Genomic DNA, 20,699 nt, shown 5'->3' on the forward strand with positions numbered 1-20,699 from the left:
CTGCTGAGCTCATTCCTGCTCCTATGCCTTTGGATATGCTCTCCTTACTGGATTACTTTCTCATGCTACTATTCCAGTGCCACTGCTCATTCCTTAATGCCCAGCAAGTCCTACATCCTTTGTGAAATATATCTTGACTACTGTTTGAGTCAGCTTTTTGCATACTTCAATAAGAACACGAGCTCTAGACTCAAACAGTTAGCTGTGAACCTTAACTCTCTCTGAATCTTAATTTTGTCAGTTGCAAAAGGGTAATGATAATGGCAAACACAGAGGGTCAACTGAGAGGATCAGAGGTAGCCGATAATATACAGTGGCTCTGAATTAATAGCAGTTTTACTATTGCTTCAGCCACCAGCCATCTTTTCAAATTCAAAGAAATAGCTAACTTTCTGAAAATGGTTTTCTGATACTAAAAACACTGTGATATGCGCAAAGACATTTATCCTTAGTTTTTCAAGGCAGGTTTAGTGGAAAAAGGGGGAAGGGGGCCTAAGAATAAGCTGACATGTACCTGTGTAAACATGATTGAGGATGAGGAAGAATGCTAGAATCAAAAAGGAACAAAATGACCACCTAGACAATTCCTTGCCTTTAGGAAGCAAGCTATTACCAACTCAGTACAGGCACTTTAGGTGATTTGTTCTGCTGTATTTGAGCATTTAAAAGAAGTGTACAAGCAGATCACTAACGGAAATCATTGGAAAATGGGACTCAAGTGTAACAATAATTAGAGAAAAGAGAGAAAGAACCAGAAAATTTCTCAAAGATGTTTTGTGTGCTATAAATCTGTGGATGGGAAATGTTCCAAGCTCATAGGAAGGAGAGGGTAGAGGCTGATATGAAAGACAGGAGAAACAGAAGCAGCACAAAAGGAAGGTTATGCCCATAGGTAAAAACCCCATTAAGTTAAAAAATAGAACCAGAGTGAAATTAACTGCTGGTGTTCAAGTTCCTATTCAGAAGCAGATCTTAGCTTTTTAAAAGTACTAATTATCAAGTGTACAAAACTTCTCCTATATCAAAACAAGAGGTGAAAGCACCTTCTAATATAAAAGTTCACTTTTCAAGTCTGTATAATACACTGGGGATGAAGGACATTAAGAGCACAGAGATAATATGCCTTCATTGAAAAAGGCTATTTCCTACCAGTCTATCTTTATACCGTCCCAGGTAAACAGTGCAAAGGCTACAGGAACTATCGATAAGGAAAATGAGCTGTCCAGGGGAGAAAGAGTTAAATATTCCTTTCCAGGATTCAGCACTGTGCTCTCATTACCAGTTGGATTAATTACTGGTCTTGGAGAGTTTTGGAAACCCAAGTTACTCAGTGTGCTTGTTAAAGAAGGTTTGTCTCTAATCCGCAGGGGAGACAATCAACAGGATCAGCAAAGGTAAAGCCTACCCTCTCAGGCTGTTCTCTAATTGGGCAGCAAATAGCTTTCCTGGCCCCTATTCTGATTGTCCGGCTCTAGACGGGGTTAAAGTGCCCAGCTTCGTCAGTAAACCCACCTTGAACCAGCAAAGAGTAGAAAATACCACTCTGTCCAGGGCACATTCAGCAAAGAAAAAATATATCAAATTCATGCCAGTGGCAGTCAAAAGGAAAGATTATGTGAAAGCCACAGATGGTTTTAAAAGAAAGATTTTCTAAAACTAGAAAGTTTAATCTGGCCAAAATGAAACAATTCTTCCTCTCCTAGAAGTTTTCCACTTGTAAATTCAGTTAATTCTTTGCTGTCCAACACTGCATTATCTTTATACATTCCCAGATACTCTTCTCTTATCCCCTTTTCTTTGTTCTGCATGTACCCTAGTCTAGGGATTTTGAGGCTCCTGATGTCCATTTAGGTTCAGTTACCAAGAAAAAGCCTTTCAAACCAAAATGTTAGCCAACTCCACCTCTACTGAAGGGGTAAAAAAATCTGTAATAAATTTACAGGGAAGGCTGCTGAAATCAGATCACGTTGAAAGGTGGTGTTTTCTATAGCTTACAGGAAAACAGGAATGTGGCAGGGAATGAGTACTGTAGAATTCTGAGACTGTGGTTTCATATTTTCATTTAAACTATGAATTTCCAGGTTGACAGACCCAATCATATTCAAGGGAACATTTCAAAGACATGAGGAAGCAAAAGCAAGATGATTTTTTTGCTCACTATTTGGAATTGTCTGTACCACTGCCCTCTGCTCACAGAGATAATGCAAGTGGCTTTCCTTACTAGAAAGGCAGCCTCTATCCCCATTCCCAAGCAATGCCAGCAAAACGCTGGCTTCTCAATCTCATTTGCCCATAAAACACATTCCTATAGCAACATGGGAAGAACACCTCTGAAAGGAAAGATAAGTTTAGATAATGCAAACAGCCAGTGAAGATATTCATTTAGAGACCTCTCTTTCAAGCCAACACTTCTGTTTTTCTACCTCCACACCCAGCCAACTAGCAAACTGTCTCTCTCATTAATCAAAATGCTCTTAAAACTCTGCCTTCTCTTTGAAAGAGTCTTACGTTGGTTCAATTTCTGCTAGCTTATACCAGATGTATTCTTTTGTACAAAAATTTAAGCAATAAAAAGTCAAAGTCCTCTTTTCGATCCACCTTCCCCCAATGCAGTCACCTGTCCAGAGGCATTAGTTTGATAAACATCCTTCCTTGTTGGCCAAATTCTATGCATTTACATAAGTATATAATGGAAAGACACAGTTTTATATGAAGAAAGAAAACACAAATGGTACCATACGGCACACTTTTTACTTTCATTCACCTTTTCCACTCAACATTTTGCCATAGAGATCTTTTCATTAGGTAGTACAACTAGAAAAATCCCATTAAAAAAATTGCCCAGTATCCAAGGTATAGAATTTTTCCACTTCATTTAACTGTTCTATTGATATTTAGGTTGTTTACAGTGCTTGTATATGTGTCTTTGTGCACACATGTGTGCCGAATATATTTCTCTAGCAGAAAAGAGGGATTACTGGTTAACAAGGGAATATGCATTTAACATTCTAATAGATACTGCCCAGCTGTCCTCCAAAAAGTCTTTGCCAATCCCACTCCCAACAGCAGTGCACAGCAATCCTGTCTTTTACACCCTCCCTCACATTTTATTATTACCGAGCTTTCTTTTTGGGGGCTCATCTGATGTGGAAGAAATTGTTTATTTTAATTGTTATTACTAATGAGGTTGAGAATATTTTTGTACGTTTACTGACTGTCTTTTCTTTTGAGAACTGGTTAGAATGTTTTGCTTATTTTTCTAATTATTTTTTTCTTAATTTTTTTTTTTTAATCCTCACCAGAGGATATTTTTTCTATTGCTTTTCAGGGAGAGTGGACGGGGGTAGAGAGAAAGAGAGAGAAACATCGATTGGAGAGAGACACATCAATTGGATGCCTGCTGCATGCGCCTGGGGCTGGGGATCAAGCCTATAACCGAGGTACGTGCCACTGATGAGAATCGAACCCGGGACTCTTCAGTCCGAGGGCCGATGCTCTAACCACTGAGAAAACTGGTTAGGGCTTTCTTTTCTTAATTTGAAAAAGATATTAATCTGTTATAGATATTAATTCTTCGTTATATAATCTGTAGGTAGTTTCCCTTAGTCTAGTTGCATCTTGAATATGAAATTTATGTACCTATTCCCTTCCCTTAGTGTTCCTGAATATACCCTTATTTTTTTTTACTCTACTCAAAATAAGCTATGTTCTAGTTAAGAACAAATCCAATTTTTTGCCTTTATATTCTCTTAATCTCATCCTGTCCACACAATATTTACAAAATGTGGAATGGTGTCATATACATAAACACTTTTTATTAATTTTAGACAATAAGGAAAGCCTACTTTGCATAGAGATTCTGACACTCTAGTAAGCAGCAGCAGTTTCAAACTGTTATCCACAATAGTGGTTCTCAAAGTTGGTTGCACACTGGAATCACCTGGGGAGATTAAAACTACAGCTCTCTGGATCTCATCCCCAAAGATTCTGATTTAATTGGTCTGGAGTGTGGCCTGGCACTAGGATTTTAAGTTCCCCAGGTGATTCTATTGTGCAGCCAAGTTAGAGGACCACTAAAATCAAACACCTTTATCCAGTCCTTCTTTAAAATATTTTTCTATATTGGGGTAAAATATACACAACATAAAATTTACCATTAAATATGTACAATTCAGTGGCATTAAGTATATTCATAATATTGTACAACCATCACCACTATGTATTTCCAGAACCTATTCATCATTATCATCCAAAACAGAAACTCTGTACCCATTAAATAGTAACTCTTATTTCTACTTTCCCTACTTCTGGTAACTTTCTGTCTCTATGAATTTGCCTATTCTAGATAGCTCATGTAAGTGGAATCACATGATATTTGTTCTTTGTGTTTGGCTTGTTTCACTTTCCATGTTTCTACTCTTTGAGTAGAAGAGGCCAGACTCATGCTTTTACAAAACAAAACAACACTCAAAAACCTAAATTGAAAACTAACAAATATTTTCTTTCTCTTTTTGTGGGTTATATGTTCCACTTTATTTTTTTTTTGGTGTGTGTGTGTTTTGTTTAAAATATTACAGATGTCCCTTTTTCTCCCCAATGACCCCTTCCACCCTGTCGTACCCCCCTCTCCAGTCCCTCTCCACACCACTGTCCATGTCCTTGGGTTGTGCATATATGCGTATGAATTCTTTGGTTAGTTTCTCCCCCTCCACCCACCTGGAGAATATTATGCTAAGCGGAATAAGCCAGGCAGAGAAAGACAAACATCACATGATCTCACTTATACGTGGAATCTAAAGAACTTAATAAACTGATGAACAGAACAGATTCAGTGCCATGGAAGCATGGATGAATGTTTTCTAGGTAAAACATGTCAAGTCCTGTGAATAACTTCTTCTTAATGAAGCAATCACTGTGCTGAATGTTTCTTATGGTTTCCCTGAAAACTGGTGCAGAATTACTATCCTGTTGCATCATCATTCCAAGGGAATATTAAAGCAACAAAGACTGCCCCGGCGAGAGTAAGAGGACAGTAAGTTCAAGGTGGGGAGAAGAAAAAGAGAAGGGGAAAAGGAGTGGATTTCAACCAGTAACACTGAACTGGTCTTTCCAGAGATATTTCTCCTATAATTATAATCTTTGCCTGGATCTCTTCTAACACGAATTCCAAAAAGATTTACAACCTCCCAAGAACAAGAGACTCCTATAGGACTCAAGTGTGGTAAAGAGCAGAACTGATTTTCCACTAGCAAAATCATAATTATTGTTTAAAGACTCTTCAAAAACCTCCTTAAACTCAAAGTGTAGCCTGGGAATCAGCAGCTTTGGCATCACCTGGGAGCTTGCTATGCAGCAGAATCTCAGGTCCCACTCTACACCTACTGATTCACAGTCTGAATTTAAATAAACCAGACTCTCAGGTGATTCCCATGCACGCTGAGTTTGAGAAACATGATTTAGTCCATCCTCTGGTCTGAACTATTCTAGAAAATTTTGCCAACCTGGCTTTCAAAATCTCTGAAAAAGAGAACTTTATTATTTCATTGTAAATGAATTCTGGGGTTGCAGGATCAACACTAAATTAAGATTTCTTCTGCTAAGCCTATCTCAACCTCCTTCACTTCTTATGCAAGGAGGCAGACGGATATGGGAGTTCTATGTAGCCAGCATTCTTAAAGTTGCCTAGTTTTCATTATGTTAATAAAAATACTTCAGAGCTATGTGTTTTTTTGCCACGCTTAAAAAAAAAGGACTTTATCAGGATCAAGATAAAATCAGGGCATTCTGTTTACACAGAACTTAAGATGCTCTGTTATATATAGTTTCAACCTGTGTAGGAGACAACTTTGACAGTTTTTAGAGAAAGTCAAGAAGTTCTTTTAAAACAGTAAATGTTTAGTGTAGATTAGCTGAGATGCTCAACCTGAGTAATGACCACAATATAGTTTTATGGGGGGGAGATGCGCACTGGCAATATAAACTTGACCTAAATTCTATTTCTTGTCACTAGTTTGCTTCATAAATTGTTTCTTCGCTTTATGCCTCAATTTTAAATATGCTGTCACCTGTATTGTCTCACTTCATTGCTGAGCAAAATAAAAATTCTATGTTCATTAACTTTCTCTAAGTGAAAAACGGATGAGAAATGGTATGTTCAGGTAATTCAAAAGTTAATATAGGTAACATATATAATTAGTATTAATAATTCATAACAATACCTTTGTGTAAGTTTTAATGCCTTAATTTTCAAAGCACTTTCCCATATACCTTGTTTGTTCTTCCTCTGACTCCATGAGGTAGGAGGGCATGTATTATTCTCACTTTCAGAAGACAAAACTGAGAACCAGGGCTAATATGTAGCAGAATTGGGACTAGGGACTAGAGCTTCCAACTCTAACAAACCATGCTTTCTAATTTGTAAAGAATTAAAATAATAGGATATATAACATTAAAACAATTCTGAATTTAATTTACTCTCTTTGGATGATTCAAAACTCATCTTAAGATCATATATAAAATGATATTTGTAACTTGAGGTTATCAATATAAACATGTCATCTCCATAGCATTTAATGCAGGTACAATGATTAATAGAAACTCTCTGGTTAACTCAAGTTCATCTCTATTACATTACTTTTACAATCCTGAATTTTATTAAGTCAAAGTCATGAATTATCCATATGATCTGAACTCTAGAATTATTGTCCAATTAAACATACTTTGTCCTTTATGGCTAGAGACCATATGTGAGCTCTGCTTCCTTGACTATTAAATATGAGTTATACATATATTCTGGGGGCAAGGATTAAATGAGATACCCCTGTAAAGAACTTAGTAGTGTGCCTTCCAATGCACAGTAGCTGTAAAAGAGAAAAATAAGAGTGGAAAAAAAGCTGCTGCCCTGGCCAGTGATTCACTTGGTGGGAGCACCGTCCCACACATCAAAAGGCTGCAGGATCGGTTCCTGGTCAGGGCACATACCTAGGTTTCAGGTTCAATCCCCACCTGGGGCATGTGCAGGACGCAACCAATTGATGTTTCTTTCTCACATCAATGTTTCTCTCTCTCCTTCCCTTCCTCTCTCTCCAAATGTCAATTTAAAAAAACATCCTCGGGTAAAGACTGAAAAAAAGGGCAGGGGAGTAGGAAGGGGAGAGCTGCTGACATCTTCACTTGAACACAAAAAAAGTAATCTTTTGACAAAACAAAGCAGAAATATCATCAAATTTGCACTTAAAAAAATTGAAGTTTAATATGAAAATTCTTTTTTTTGTTTCTATGGTTATAAAAGTAATTCAGGCTTATCAGACCAAAAATATTAAAAATCACCTAAAACATACCATGCATAAATAATCACTGTTAATATTTTGGTGTACATCCCTCTAAAGTTGCACATAACAACACACACACACAGAGGCAAGTTTTGTGTGCATGTTTTAAACAAATTAGAACAATTAACTCAATTCTGCATTCCCTTAAAAAAAAAAATCTAGTCCCCTGCTAAAAGAAACAAAAAAAAATAAAGCCTTAAAACCCCTCATTTGAATACAAATAAAATTTTATTTTACAACCTGTTTTTAACTTAATGTACCACAAGTATTAGTTCACTGCAATAGAGAGCAAATAATCATTTTTAGTGCAGTTAATATTTCACTGAATGTAAACTCTAGTCTCTCTTCATGTTAAGTTGCTCTTCTTGCCATGTAAATTCTAAGGACACTACTGTAATTTATTCGATCACATTCCATCAGATTTTCCTATTGTAAACAATGCCATGAGCATACCTCTTTGACTACATGGAGGGCAAGGATTTTAAACTGTGATATGTGTCGCCAACCTGCCCTCTGAAAAACTTGTATTGATGTATATTCCTACTGACAGAGAGCTGTCAGCCTGCTAAGAGTCCGTCTCTATTTTTGTTTGTTAGTTCATTTTGTTCATTAGATTCTACATATGAGTGAAATCATATGGTTATCTTTGACTGGCTTATTTCACTTAGCATAATGCTCTCCAGGTCCATCCATGCTGTCAAAAAGGGTAAAATTTCCTCTTTTTTTATACGGTTGAGTAGTATTCCATTGTGTAAATGTACCACAGCTTTTCGACCTGTTGGACACTTGGGCTGCTTCTATATCTTGGCTATTATAAATAATGCTGCAATGAACAGAGGGGTGTGTGCGTGTGTGAGAGAGAGAAACATTGATGTGAGAGAAAAATACCAATCGGCCACCTCCCACCCTCGCCACAACAGGGGATCAAGCCCGCAACCAAGGTATGTGCCCTGACAGGGATTCGAACCTGTGACCTTTTTGGTGTATGGGACAACACTCCAACCGACTGAGCCACCCAGCCAGGGCAGTGCATATATTCTTTATAATTAGTGTTTCAGGTTTCTTTGGATTTATTTATTTATTTTAATCCTCACCTGAGGATATTTTTTTCCATTCCTTTTCAGAGAGAGTGGGGGAGTGGGGGAGAGAGAGAAACATCGACATGAGAGAGACACATCAATTGGTTGCCTCCTGCACATATCCCAGCTAGGGCAGGGGATAGAACCTGCAACCGAAGTATGTGCCTTTGACCAGAATCGAATCCGGGGCCCTTCAGTCAGAGGGCCGATGCTCTAACCACTGAGCCAAACCGGATAGGCGGCAGTTCCATTTTTAATTTTTTGAGATAACTCCATACTGTTTCCCACAGTGGCTGCGCGAATCTGCATTCCCACCAGCAGTGCACAAGGGGGTTCCATTTTCTTCACACCTTCGCCAACATTTGTTGTTTCTTGATTTATTGACGATAGCCATTCTGACACTGTGAGGTGCTATCTCACTGTGACTTTAATTTGCAATTCTCTGATGATTAGTGACGCTGAACATCTTTTCATTGATCTACTGGCCATCTGTATGTCCTCTTTGGAGAAGTGTCTATTCAGCTCCTCTTTGGATTGTTTGTTTGTTTTTGGTGTTGAGTTGTATGAGTTCTTTATAAATTTTGGATATTAACCCCTAACTGAATGTAAGGGTTATATTGGCAAATATGTTCTCCCATTCAGATGGTTGTCTTTTCATTTTGTTGATGGTTTCCCTTTGCTGTGCAAAAACTTTTTAGTTTGCTGTAGTCTCTCTTGTTTTTTCTTTTGTTTCCCTTGCCTGAGGAGATATATCAGAAAAAATACTGCTATGAGAAAAGTCCAAAGTTTTACTGCCTGTGTTTCTTCTAGGAGTTTTATGGTTTCAAGTCTAACATTTAAGTCTTTATTCCATTTTGAGTTTATTCTTGTGTATGGTGTAAGAAGGGTGGTCTAATTTGTTTTTTTTTTTACACATATTGGTCCAATTTTCCCAACACCATTTACTGAACAGACTATCTTTACCCTATTATGTTCTTGGCTCCTTTGTCAAATATTAATTGACTATAAAGGCGTGGGTTTATTTCTGGGCTCTCTATTCTGTTCCATTGATCTAAATATCTCTCTTTATGTTAGTACCATGCTGTTTTGATTACTATGGCCTTGCAGTATAGTTTGATATCAGGTAGCATGATACCTCCAACTTCGTTCTTTCTCAAGAGTGCTGTGGATCTTTTGGGTCCTTTGTGGTTCCTTATAAATTTTTGAAGTATTTGTTGCAGTTCAGTGAAATATGCCATTAGTATCTTGACAGGAATTGCATTGAATCTATAGGTTGCTTTGGGTAGTATGGACATTTTAATGATGTTATTTCTTCCTATCCATGAACATGGTATATGCTTCCACTTATTCGTATCTTCTTCAATTTCTTTCTTCAGTGTCTTATATTCTCCAAGTATAGGCCTTTTACATTGTTGGTTAAGTTTATTCGTAGGTGTGTTTTTGGGTTTTTTTGAAGTAATTGTGAATGGGATTGTTTTCTTAGTTTCCCTTTCTGAAACAATTGGTGTATACAAATGCAACTGATTTCTGGATATTTATTTTGTATCCTGCTACTTTACTGAATTCATTTATCAGTTTTAGTAGTTTTTTGTGGAATCTTTAGGGTTCTCTATATATAGTATCATGTCACCTGCAAATAATGACCGCTGTATTTCTTAATTTCCAATTACGATGCCTTTTATTTCTTCCTGTCTGATTGCTGTGGCTAGGACTTCCAGTGCTATATTGAAGAAGAGTGGTAAAAGTGTGTCCTAGCCGGTTCTGGCTCAGTGGTTGAGTGTCGGCCCTTGGACTGAAGGGTCCTGGGTTCAATTCCAGCCAAGGGCATATACCTTGGTTGCGGGCTCAATCCCCAGCCCTGGTCGGGAAGCGTGCGGGACGCAACCAATCGATGTGTCTCTCTCACATCAATGTGCAACACCGCCCCCCCCCCCCAAAGCAATGAAACAATATCCTCGGGGGGGGGACTTAAAAAAGAGTGGTGAAAGCAGACATCCCTGTCTTGTTCTGATCTTAAGGAAAACTTTTGTAGTTTTTGCACATTGAGTATGATGTTGGCTGTGGATTTATCACACATGGCCTCTATTATGTTATGGTATGTTCCCTCCATTCCCACTTTGCTGAGAGTTTTTATCATAAATGGGGTACTGGATTTTAACAAATGCTTTTTCTTCATCTACTGATGTGATCCTGTGGTTTTTATTCTTCATCTTGTTTATGTGGTGTGTCATGTTTAATGATTTGTGGATATTGTACCAACCTTGCATCCTGGAAAAATCTTGATCATGGTGTATGATCTTTTTAATGTACTGTTGGATCCTGTTTGCTAATATTTTGTTGAGAACTGGAAAACAACAGTTTCAAATGTTTTATCTCCAACATGATAATTAAACTGTTTGATCTGACTTTTATGGCCATCAGTCAATTTTTGTAATTATCAGTATCCATAATGATTTTATGGATATTTTTATTTAAATATAATCAAAACCTCAGATTATTTCAACCTAGCACATCAAGTGTGACAAGAGAGGAAAACTGCCCATCACAGCACAGAACTCTACCTAACACAGCATTCTTAATTAGAAGCTTAGTCAGCTTTAGATGTACTTTATACCTAAGATACAGAGTAGATTCTTTACATCAACCAGGTAAAAAAAAATTAAAAAATCACCTCATGTTTTCTTTAACCAGTTAGAATGGCCCTAGGAACAGAATAATAGCAGGTATGAAATGACAGAAAAGTTTAGACAATGCCTTCCTATTTGAACCATTATTTAGAGATCCTTCAAGTGTTCACAGAAAGATCTCAACTTAGCTTTATAAAATGTTGTATTACTTCAGATCAAGTCACTAGTTCAGACTTAGTAGGAAGAAAAGCACCACCTCCCAAGCAGCAGTATCAATGTCTGTACTGAGCGAATCCCACTCATAAGACTCACAATCCACTTACCCGCTACGCTGGATTCATTTCTGCTCTGACCCTTAGATCATTCACTAGACAGATATTGACTATGATTTAGAATACACATGTTATTTAGGTGTTAGGCAGCTGTACTGGACAATAGTGAAGAACAAAACTGAAAACCCTGCTCTCAAATTCTAGCACAGACAAGTACAGCAGGTCCTCGAATAATGCCATTTCATTTTAACATTGATGAGATGCTATAGTACTTAACTCTTGTTTATATCAATTAGCCTATGGTAAAACTGGTTTCCTTATATGTCATTTCACTTAAAGTTGCAGAACCTATCAAAGATGTTAAGTGAGAACTTACTGTATAAATGTTAGTAAGATAATTTCAGGTAATAATAAATGTTACAAAGACTATAAAATAAGAGATGTATTAGATGGTGACTTGATGGGAGAAGAAAACTTCATTAGATGAGATAGGAAAGGAGGTGATACACGAGCTAGACTTTGAATAAGGCATGGTCAGTCACACAATGTTCTGGGGGGAAAATGCTGCAGGCAGAGGGAATAGCAAAAGTAAAACAATGAGTTTGGGGTGTCTGACAAAAAGAAAGAGGGCTAGTTTGGCCATAGCACACTGACTGAGGGGGAGAATGGACAATGAGGTTGGAAGAGGCCAGATTATATGGGGCCTCAGAGGCTATGGCAAAATCTGAATTTGATTTGAGAAATAGTGGAAAGCCACTAAAGGGCTTAAACAAGAGAGTGGCATGACCTGATTTCAGTTTAAAAAAAAAAACAAATCTCTGGTAGCTCTGCCGAGCATGGGCTGCAGCAGAGCAAGAGTGACAGTAAGGAGATCAATAGAACTGATCAACTAAAAGTCTATGTGAGAGATGCTAAAGGTTTGGGCTAGGGTGTGATGGGAACTGAGAATAACCAGATTCAGGGTACATTTCAGAGGTGAACTGACATGTCTTCCTGATGAATTAGATGTGGTTGGTAGGGGAGTGAGGGCAAAACAGGGAAATCAAAGATTTACTCCTATGGTGGGACTTGAGCAACCAGATGGACAATGGTGCCATTAACTGACATGGGGAATACAAGGGGAGAAAGAGATTTGGAGTGGAGAGTACAGTGGGGGCATTGGAAGGTTCTGTTTTGGGCCTGCTAGTATTGAGGATCTAACAGTGGTATAAGGTGGGATGTAAACAGCATATAGATGGGATATAAAGGCCACAGGACAGGATAAGATCACTTGGAGAGAAACTAAAGATAGAGCCCTGGGACATGCCAACATCAAGCAGGTGAGAAGAGGAAGAAAAGCCTGCAGAAGAGCTGAGAGGGAGGATCCACTGAGTAGGAGAATATTCAGGAGAGTGTGGGATCACAGAAATGTAAAGAAATTGCATTAAGAAGAATTAATCAACTGTGTTAAATGCTGCTAGAAGACTGGAAAAGGAAAGAAAACTCACAACTGGATTTAGCAAGATAAAGTATAATTTTAAGAAAAGGCATTTAGTTTTGATTAAGCTATCACTTTTAAAGCTAAAAAATTTTTAAAGAAACAGTCTCAGCAAAATTCCTGAGGTAAACTGATGGAGCAGGCTAAGTACATTTTGACTTCTCAGAGGAGGAGGGGAGCAGTGAGTCAGTAAGGCGTCCTTCTGAGCTTTCCACCCTCATTCCCTGGAGAGGGGAGGGGAACCTTCCTTGGCAGTAGTGTGGTAGGATTCAAAATGTACATGGACAGAGATACAGCTCAGCCCAAAAGAGACTAAAAGTTTACTTGCCCCACTTGACTGTGATTCATCAAAGTCCTAACAGTCTCCTTTCTAATCCAACTCTAAGCTAAAACTTTCTTTAGCTAACCCAAGGGCCCAAGTGACAGTAAAAAAACTGCCAACAGAAGGAGGAGACACATCTATGCCCTTGGTGGGGAGCATTCTTCTGATACAACATTTTTGTTTCCAAGGCTTCTCCTGTTTCACTATCAGCTCCAGCCTGCATCTCACCCTGGTGGTATCACTGAGGACAAAACTAAGAAAAGTCATCTGAGGCCCACCCACACCTGTGCCACTTGTCTTTGTGTCTCCTCCTCACTTCCCGCCCCTTACCTGAGTCATTTTGTCCACAGAGACTGGAATTCCGTCGATGGTGAGAGGCGGCAGCTCTGAGTTAACCTCCTGTGGCACAGGGGCGTGTTCTGCTAAGGCGGACTCCAGGTCTTCCAGGATCATGCTCTTGTACTTACGCACCTGCAGGGAATTAAGAGCAGAAGTAAACAAGATGCCCAACAACCAGGGAGGGTTGGTGCCAAGCAACCAGCAAGTGGGTGGGGTTGGCCTCCCTCAGCCATTACAGAGCCCTAAGAACAAACACTTCTACAGCTAGCAGATAAAAATACCCAATGGCCCCAAAGACATCACACTGTACAGAATTAAATGAAAAGATGACGAAATTACAGGTAACAACAGTAGAAAGGAATCAATGAAAAAGCTTTACAGAAATACTGCTTCTCAGTTAAGATCATGTTTCCTGTAAATGCTAGCTCCATCCCCTGTTCCAGATCTAATAGAAATGGCATTCATTATATGGCATTTCCCAGGCTATTTGACAAAACCTAGCTGTGACAGTTAAATGTTAAAATCATTGTCAAGATCACCAAAAACTTGTCTCTAAAACTTCTGTTACTTTCCTGCAAAGCCAGACTACCAAACAGATTGGAGATTCAAATGCACAAGAAGCTGGACTGAAAGGCATCAGAGAGAAAAACAAGCAGTGAATATTGTAGCTGGGTGTCAAAGGTACCACTATTTAGTAAGGCCAAAGGCCAGAGAGAGCCCCTCAGGTCAGGTAACCTTTCTGGTACTTCCTGGTGACAGAGGTGAACTTCAAACCCATGATGTCTTTGTGGCTCTGACAAGCACAGGCCTGAACCAGATATTGTTCTGAGTCCATTCCTCCCACTGCTAGTGAAAGGTCTCTCAAAAGACAGAGAACTTAACAGCAGCACATTTGTACATGCACACATTCTTCTGTCACGAGCAGAAATGGTAGAGAGACACCGGATCCTACAACCAACAATAATAGGTTCATTCACTTAAAAGAATGCACAAGGGGGATGAGAAAGCCTTTGGGGATAACCAAGAAGCCATGGAATTATGAAAATGTGACAACATGGGATAGAAAATTAAGTTGCATTCAGGTCTCAAGCTATTAACTTATGAAAAAAAAGGAAGAGAAAATGAAGTTTGCCCAGAAGTTAGAACAATGTTTGAGTCCTGGGTTTCCGCTAAGTGGACTGGACTCTCAATCAGGACACATTTCCTTGTAAGTATTTCATTATCAGGATTAAAAAACAAAGATTCGCATACTCCACCTCAAGTATGCGGAAAAGTAAAAATTACTGTTGGCCACAAAGTACAACTTTTGCAGTTATAGAACTTAACAAACAAGTCAACAAGAAAATGGATAAAAGAAAATAGTGCAAACATGTACACTCATTATCACTCTAGAAATTCAGTTTCATCCTAGTTTCTAATGAAAAAAAAAGTTTCAATAATTTTACCAACTTATTTATTGTAATATAAGCAGCTGGTGTTGCCATGGCAACTTTAAGGATTTACATTTTCTGCTTTCTAGGTTTCTGTATACCATATAGAGTTTTTATACTACCAACACACAGAAAAACAGAATCTTATAAACCTAGGTTCTGGTCTTTGAGTTTTAATGTATCATTATATTAGTAGTAGGCCCATATAGTAAGAGTTAATGATAATAGTAGAAAAATAAACTTCATTGTGCTGGAAACACCTAGCATTTGAAGATAGGAAATCATTAGATTACTATATAGCTAGTTTCAAACAATTTCATCCATTTTTAAGGGTCAGTAAAGTCCAGGAATTCATATCCAGGCATTTAGCTAAACTTATCAGTGCTATAATTGCTTAAAAATACCTTGAATTTTTTTTTTTTTTTAAAGGTGGTAGGGCCTCCCTCAAAGTAATTTACAACAAAACTTCAGGTATGACCACAGTATTTTTTAATTAAAAACCAGTTTTAAAATAAGCTTTCACATTTCATGTAAGTTGAAGCCATTTTTAAAAACCTATATAAATAAGTGACTGACTTAGAACAAGAAATTATGACCAACCTCAGAGACCACTCATCTACTGGGAAGATGAAATTTAAAAAGGCAGAAGGATGATTTCTAGAGGTTGGTAATAACTCTAGAGCTACTACCTCTTTACTTCTGTTACGGTGACTAACTCTTGTACCCGTAGAACTGGTTAGTCGTATCCAGTGTATGTTCATCTAAATGCTATGAATGACTGACTAAGGAGCAAGCTCCACTTTCAGAAACTCCCATGGTTCTTCGGGGGGGGGGGGGGGGTGGAAATTCTCTCTCTGTCCCTCAACAAAATATTTCCAGGCCTATTCCTATAAAGCTCATAAAAGTAAGACTCCTCAAGGACGCCCTCAATCCAGAGCAACTTTAAAATCTACCACTTGTCAATGTTTTTCACGTAGGGGGATGCTGATCAACTTTAATTAATTCCCACTGCTCCCCAGTTCGGTGGGTATTATCCGTATTTTACACCTGAGGACCCTGAGCCACATACAGGAAAAATCAATGTGGAGAAACACTCAACAGTTTTCACAAAAGTGGAATTTTATCTACATATGCCCACTCTACTTAACACCAACCCATGGGCAGGACTGAATCAGCCTGTCTAAATGCTGGTAACTCTATATTTTAACTATGGGGGCTATACCCTCACTAAGAATGAGACTCAAAAGGACCAAAACACTCAATGGGGTTGTTCTGGAAGTTGTTTGTTTTTTGTTTTCTGTTTTTAACTTGTTTTGAAGAACACAGGTTTCAAAAGACAAAGGTTTTAAACTGCAGAAGACATTAGATATAAAGGTAGTAGATCCCAAGCATCTTAGAGAAACCTTAAATTTCTCTAAGGGTAAAGTAACCTCTCTCTCCATTAGAGTCAAAAGTCGGTTCTGGGTGTTCACCTAGTTTCAAGTTATCTCAGTACTCCAAGTTACAAATATAGACATTACACATGTAGTCTCTGAATCCAGTAGCCCTCCCTCCCTCCCTCCCTCCCTCCCTCCCTCCCTCCCTCCCTCCCTCCCTCCTTTCAACAAATATTTATTATTCATCTACTATATGCTAGGCACTGTGCTAAGGAAGGGCTGGGGACAAATAGTAAGCAAATTTATCAGTCACAGTTTCCCATTATTGTGCATATTCCAGTCTGGTGGAGAAGACAAACTCTGTGTATGGTTCTATAACCTGCTTTTCTCACTTAATACATTTTCACCATCTGAAAAATATTAATAAAAATATCTAGGTCATCATGTTTAATGGCAGTGTAGCTGTGCTGTCCATAGATGAGCCATCAAGTTATCTAACCAATCCCTTATATTTGAACTTTTAGGTTACTCTCAATTTTTAAAAACACTATAAGCAACAGAGAGACGAATATCCTTAGATATACATCTTTGCTCATTTAACCAATTATTTCTTAAGGATAAAATTTCAAAAGGAAACTGGGTTTAAAAATGTATACATGGGGCACTTTTTATAACTTTCTTTTTTTAATAGTTTATTGATTTTTAGGGAGAAAGGAAGGGCAAGGGCAAGAAAGAGAGAGAGTGAGAGTGAGTGAGTGAGTGTGTGTGAGTGTGTGTGAGAGAGAGAGAGAGAGAAACATTGATGTGAAAATGTAACACTGATCAGCTGCCTTTTGCAGCCCCCTACAAGGGATCAAGCCCAACACTGGGGATCAAACCAGCAACCTTTTGGGGCACTGGACGATGCCCAGCCAACAGAGCTACACTGGCCAGAGCTTTAGGGCATATTTTATACCGTTGCCAATCTGTCCTCCAGTAAATTACACCAATTTAAACTGCCTGTGTGACATGCTAACACTGCAAATTATATATCTTTTTCATGTTTGCCAACATGAGCCATATAAATAAAATGGTGTTTTGTTTTAATTTCCATGTCTTTGAAATTTTTTGTGTGCATTAGACATTTGTATTTTGTCCTTTTATTTATATCGTTTCTCTTTTGTCTTTTTTAAAATGTAATTTTTAAATAAAAAAACTTTAAACATACAGAAAGGGGTAAAGGACAGTAAAATAAATGCCTTTACATCTGCCACCTAGATTCAGTAATTGTCAACATTTGGGCATAATTACTTTTTTTAAAAAATATATCTTTATTGGTTTCAGAAAAAGTAAGGGAAGTGGGGGGAGAGAGAGAGAAACATCAATGATTAGAGAGAGTCATTGATCAGCTACCTCCTGCACAACTCCTGCTGGGGAATGAGTCCACAACCCGGGCACGTGCCCTGACTGGGAATCACACTGCGATCTTCTTGATCACAGGTCGATGCTTAACCGCTGAGCCACCTCAACCAGGCTTGGCATAATTACTTTATCTGCCATCAACACACACAATGTTTTTTGGGCTAAACACTTAAAAAAGAATATTTTATACATTGTAACATTTCTAAATACTTCAGCATGCATCTTGGAAAAATAAGGACATTCTCATACATAACTACAATATAAGTATCAGGTCCAACGAAAAAACAGAATTCCTTAATATCATCTAATATCTAATCCATATTCAAATATATCTTTGGGTCCTTGTTATTAACCTGTTCATATTTTTATTGGTTTTTGAGAGCTCTTTATATAGGGTGTCCCAAAAACATGTTTACACACTTTTAACAGCTGATAGCTCAACTGATGTTTCTTTTCAGCCAGACTAAGCTTTGAACAAAGGAAATTCATCCTGAAATGCTACTGGAAGTTTGAAAACATAGTTGAAGTACAAACACTGCCTTTATTATTATTTTTTTAAATCTCACCTGAGGATATTTCTTTCCATTGCTTTTCAGAGAGAGTGGAAGGGGGAGAGAGAGAAACATTGATGTGAGAGAGATACATTGATTGGTTGCCTCCCACACGCACCCCAACTGGGGCTGGGGATCAAGCCTGCAACTGAGGTACATGCCCCTGGCTGGAACTGAACCCGGTACCCTTTAGTACTCCGGTCAATGCTGCCTAGGGCCAAATATTGCCTTTATATTTATTCAAAGTGTGTCCCCCCAAAATGTATACACACTTTAATAGCTGATAATTCACTTAATTTTCACTCCTTTTCAGGTTTAACTGATTTGAAATAATGGGTGAGCCAGACTAAGCTTTGAACAAAAAAAATCTACCTGCTAGACATTTCAATGAGGATAAAAGATAAAAAATAAAGTTTACAATACAAAACCGGCAACAGTCAACAAACTGAGGGAGTAAAAATACCAAACAAAATGATTCTTGATGTTGCCATTCCACTGCTTTGCGTTATCAGCAGTACTTGGATCAGAATGGTTATCTGTTGACAAAAAAATTAGTCATTTCTGCAGATTCTTTTAAATTTTGAAAATGAACTGTACATTAATAAACACTGACTTTATAATCATTCAAAGTGTGTATACATTTTTGGGATACCCTATATTAAGAAGGCGCAGCCAGTGTGGCTCAGCGGTTGAGCATCAGCCTACGATCTGGGAGATCGCAGTTCGATTCCCAATCAGGGCACAAGCCCGGGTTGTGAGTTCGATCCCCAGTAGGGGGCATGCAGGAGGCAGCCGATCAATGACTCTCTTATCATTGATGTTTCTATCTCTCTCGCTCTCACTTCCTCTCTCTGAAAGCAATAAAGATATATATTTTAAAAAAAAGAAAAAGTATTAATCATTAGTTCACTACTTACTATGTGATCTTGGACAAAATACTTACGCTCTCAAACTCTCAAATTCTACATCTGTAAAGCACAGATAATGACAGCTACATGTATCATACGGCTATTGTGATGACTAAGTAAAAACCACAAAGTGCTTAGAAGAAAACAGGCACATTGTAAATACTCAATGAACTCTAATTGCTATTATTATTTGAAAAAAAGTTTTCCAGTTTGTTGTGAGCCATTTAACTTTGTTTACAGTGCCTTGTTATACACCCAATTGTGGGAAAGGAGGTAATTTGGGTAGAACACAGTACGAAGATTTAACCAAAACCCTGGAAAATAGAAATATTTCAACCTATTAAAAGCCCAGTAAACTTTTAAATCACCCTTCAACAAAACCTTAAAATAAGAAATCCACATTCCAAAAGATGTACAACCCTATTGAATTTTAATTTTTCCAGAGTTCTCAGCAGCCTCCAGCTACAAGAGCAAAAAGGAATAATAACGATGGCTTCAGGAAAGGGAACAAAATGCAAATACACCTAGGACACAGTAAAAACACTCAATAAATGTTAAACATTACTATAAAATCCAAGTCATTCCTTTAACTGTCATTAATACAAGAATATGTGCAATATATTGCATAACTGATTATGATAAACAGGGTCTATTTCTTTAATACCTTCCTGTAATTCAGTGTGTGTAAGATTAAGGAATATTCTGTACCTTGAAGGTTTAATAGAAGTCACCCAAAATAATCAGGGTGTGGTGTTCCTTTGAGAAATGTAATTACTTTTTAAGTTTTTTACACATTTATTTTCTAGTGAGGTTTAAATATGTTTAGGTTATCTTATTTTCTTACTAAATTATCCGCTTAGTTTAGGTTTTTAATTCCTAAGAACAGAATTAACCCACAGTATTTCCTTACAATTTCAATCTATTCTTTTCTCTAATTATAACTCTTACCTCATTTTTAAGATGATACATTTTGTTTTCCTCTCCCCTTTTCTCAATTAGCATGCTAGAAGTTTACCTATTTCATTGGACTTTTCATAGTACCATTTCCTGAATAGAACAATCCTACTTTTTCTGAAACTCACTAATTTCTCCCATGTTTACTTTCTCCTTAGAGTTATTTAATTGTTCCCTTTCTTGCTTCTTTATATAGATGAAGTTTATTTCTTTTTCATCTTTTCTTGTATATAAAAATAAATTTAGGCAGCCCTAGCCTGGTGGCTCAGTTAGTTGTCAGTTTCAGTGTCATCCCATATACCAAAAGGTTGAGGGTTCAATTCTCAGGCAGGGCACATACTATGATAAGAAATATGGCCTGCAGAATTTCTACATTTTTTAGTTAACATCTTCTTTGGGGCTTACTAATAACATATGGTGTATGTGTGTGTGTGTGTGTATATACACACACACACACACACACGCACATAAATTGATTTTTAGACAGAGAAGGGGAGAGGGAGAGAAACATCAATGTGAGAGTAAAACATCAATTGGCTGCCTCCTGCAAGCCCCCTACCAGGGATCAAGTCTGCAACCCAGGCATGTGACCTGACCAGGAATTGAACTTGCAACTTTTCGGTGCACCAGAC

General features: G+C 37.9%; 1 protein-coding gene across 1 annotated transcript in view; it reads right to left on the minus strand.

Moving 5' to 3' along the window:
• NRF1 (nuclear respiratory factor 1) overlaps nt 1-20,699 on the minus strand; it is a 115,418-nt gene that overhangs the window by 39,983 nt on the left and 54,736 nt on the right. Inside the window, exon 5 of the mRNA XM_087821020.1 lies at nt 13,439-13,579. Within this exon, the coding sequence (XP_087677146.1) occupies nt 13,439-13,579 (141 nt within the window). The remainder of the gene's footprint in view (nt 1-13,438; nt 13,580-20,699) is intronic.

This window comes from Miniopterus natalensis, chromosome 10, assembly GCF_054644295.1.
Source record: "Miniopterus natalensis isolate mMinNat1 chromosome 10, mMinNat1.hap1, whole genome shotgun sequence".
Lineage (NCBI taxonomy): Eukaryota > Metazoa > Chordata > Mammalia > Chiroptera > Miniopteridae > Miniopterus > Miniopterus natalensis.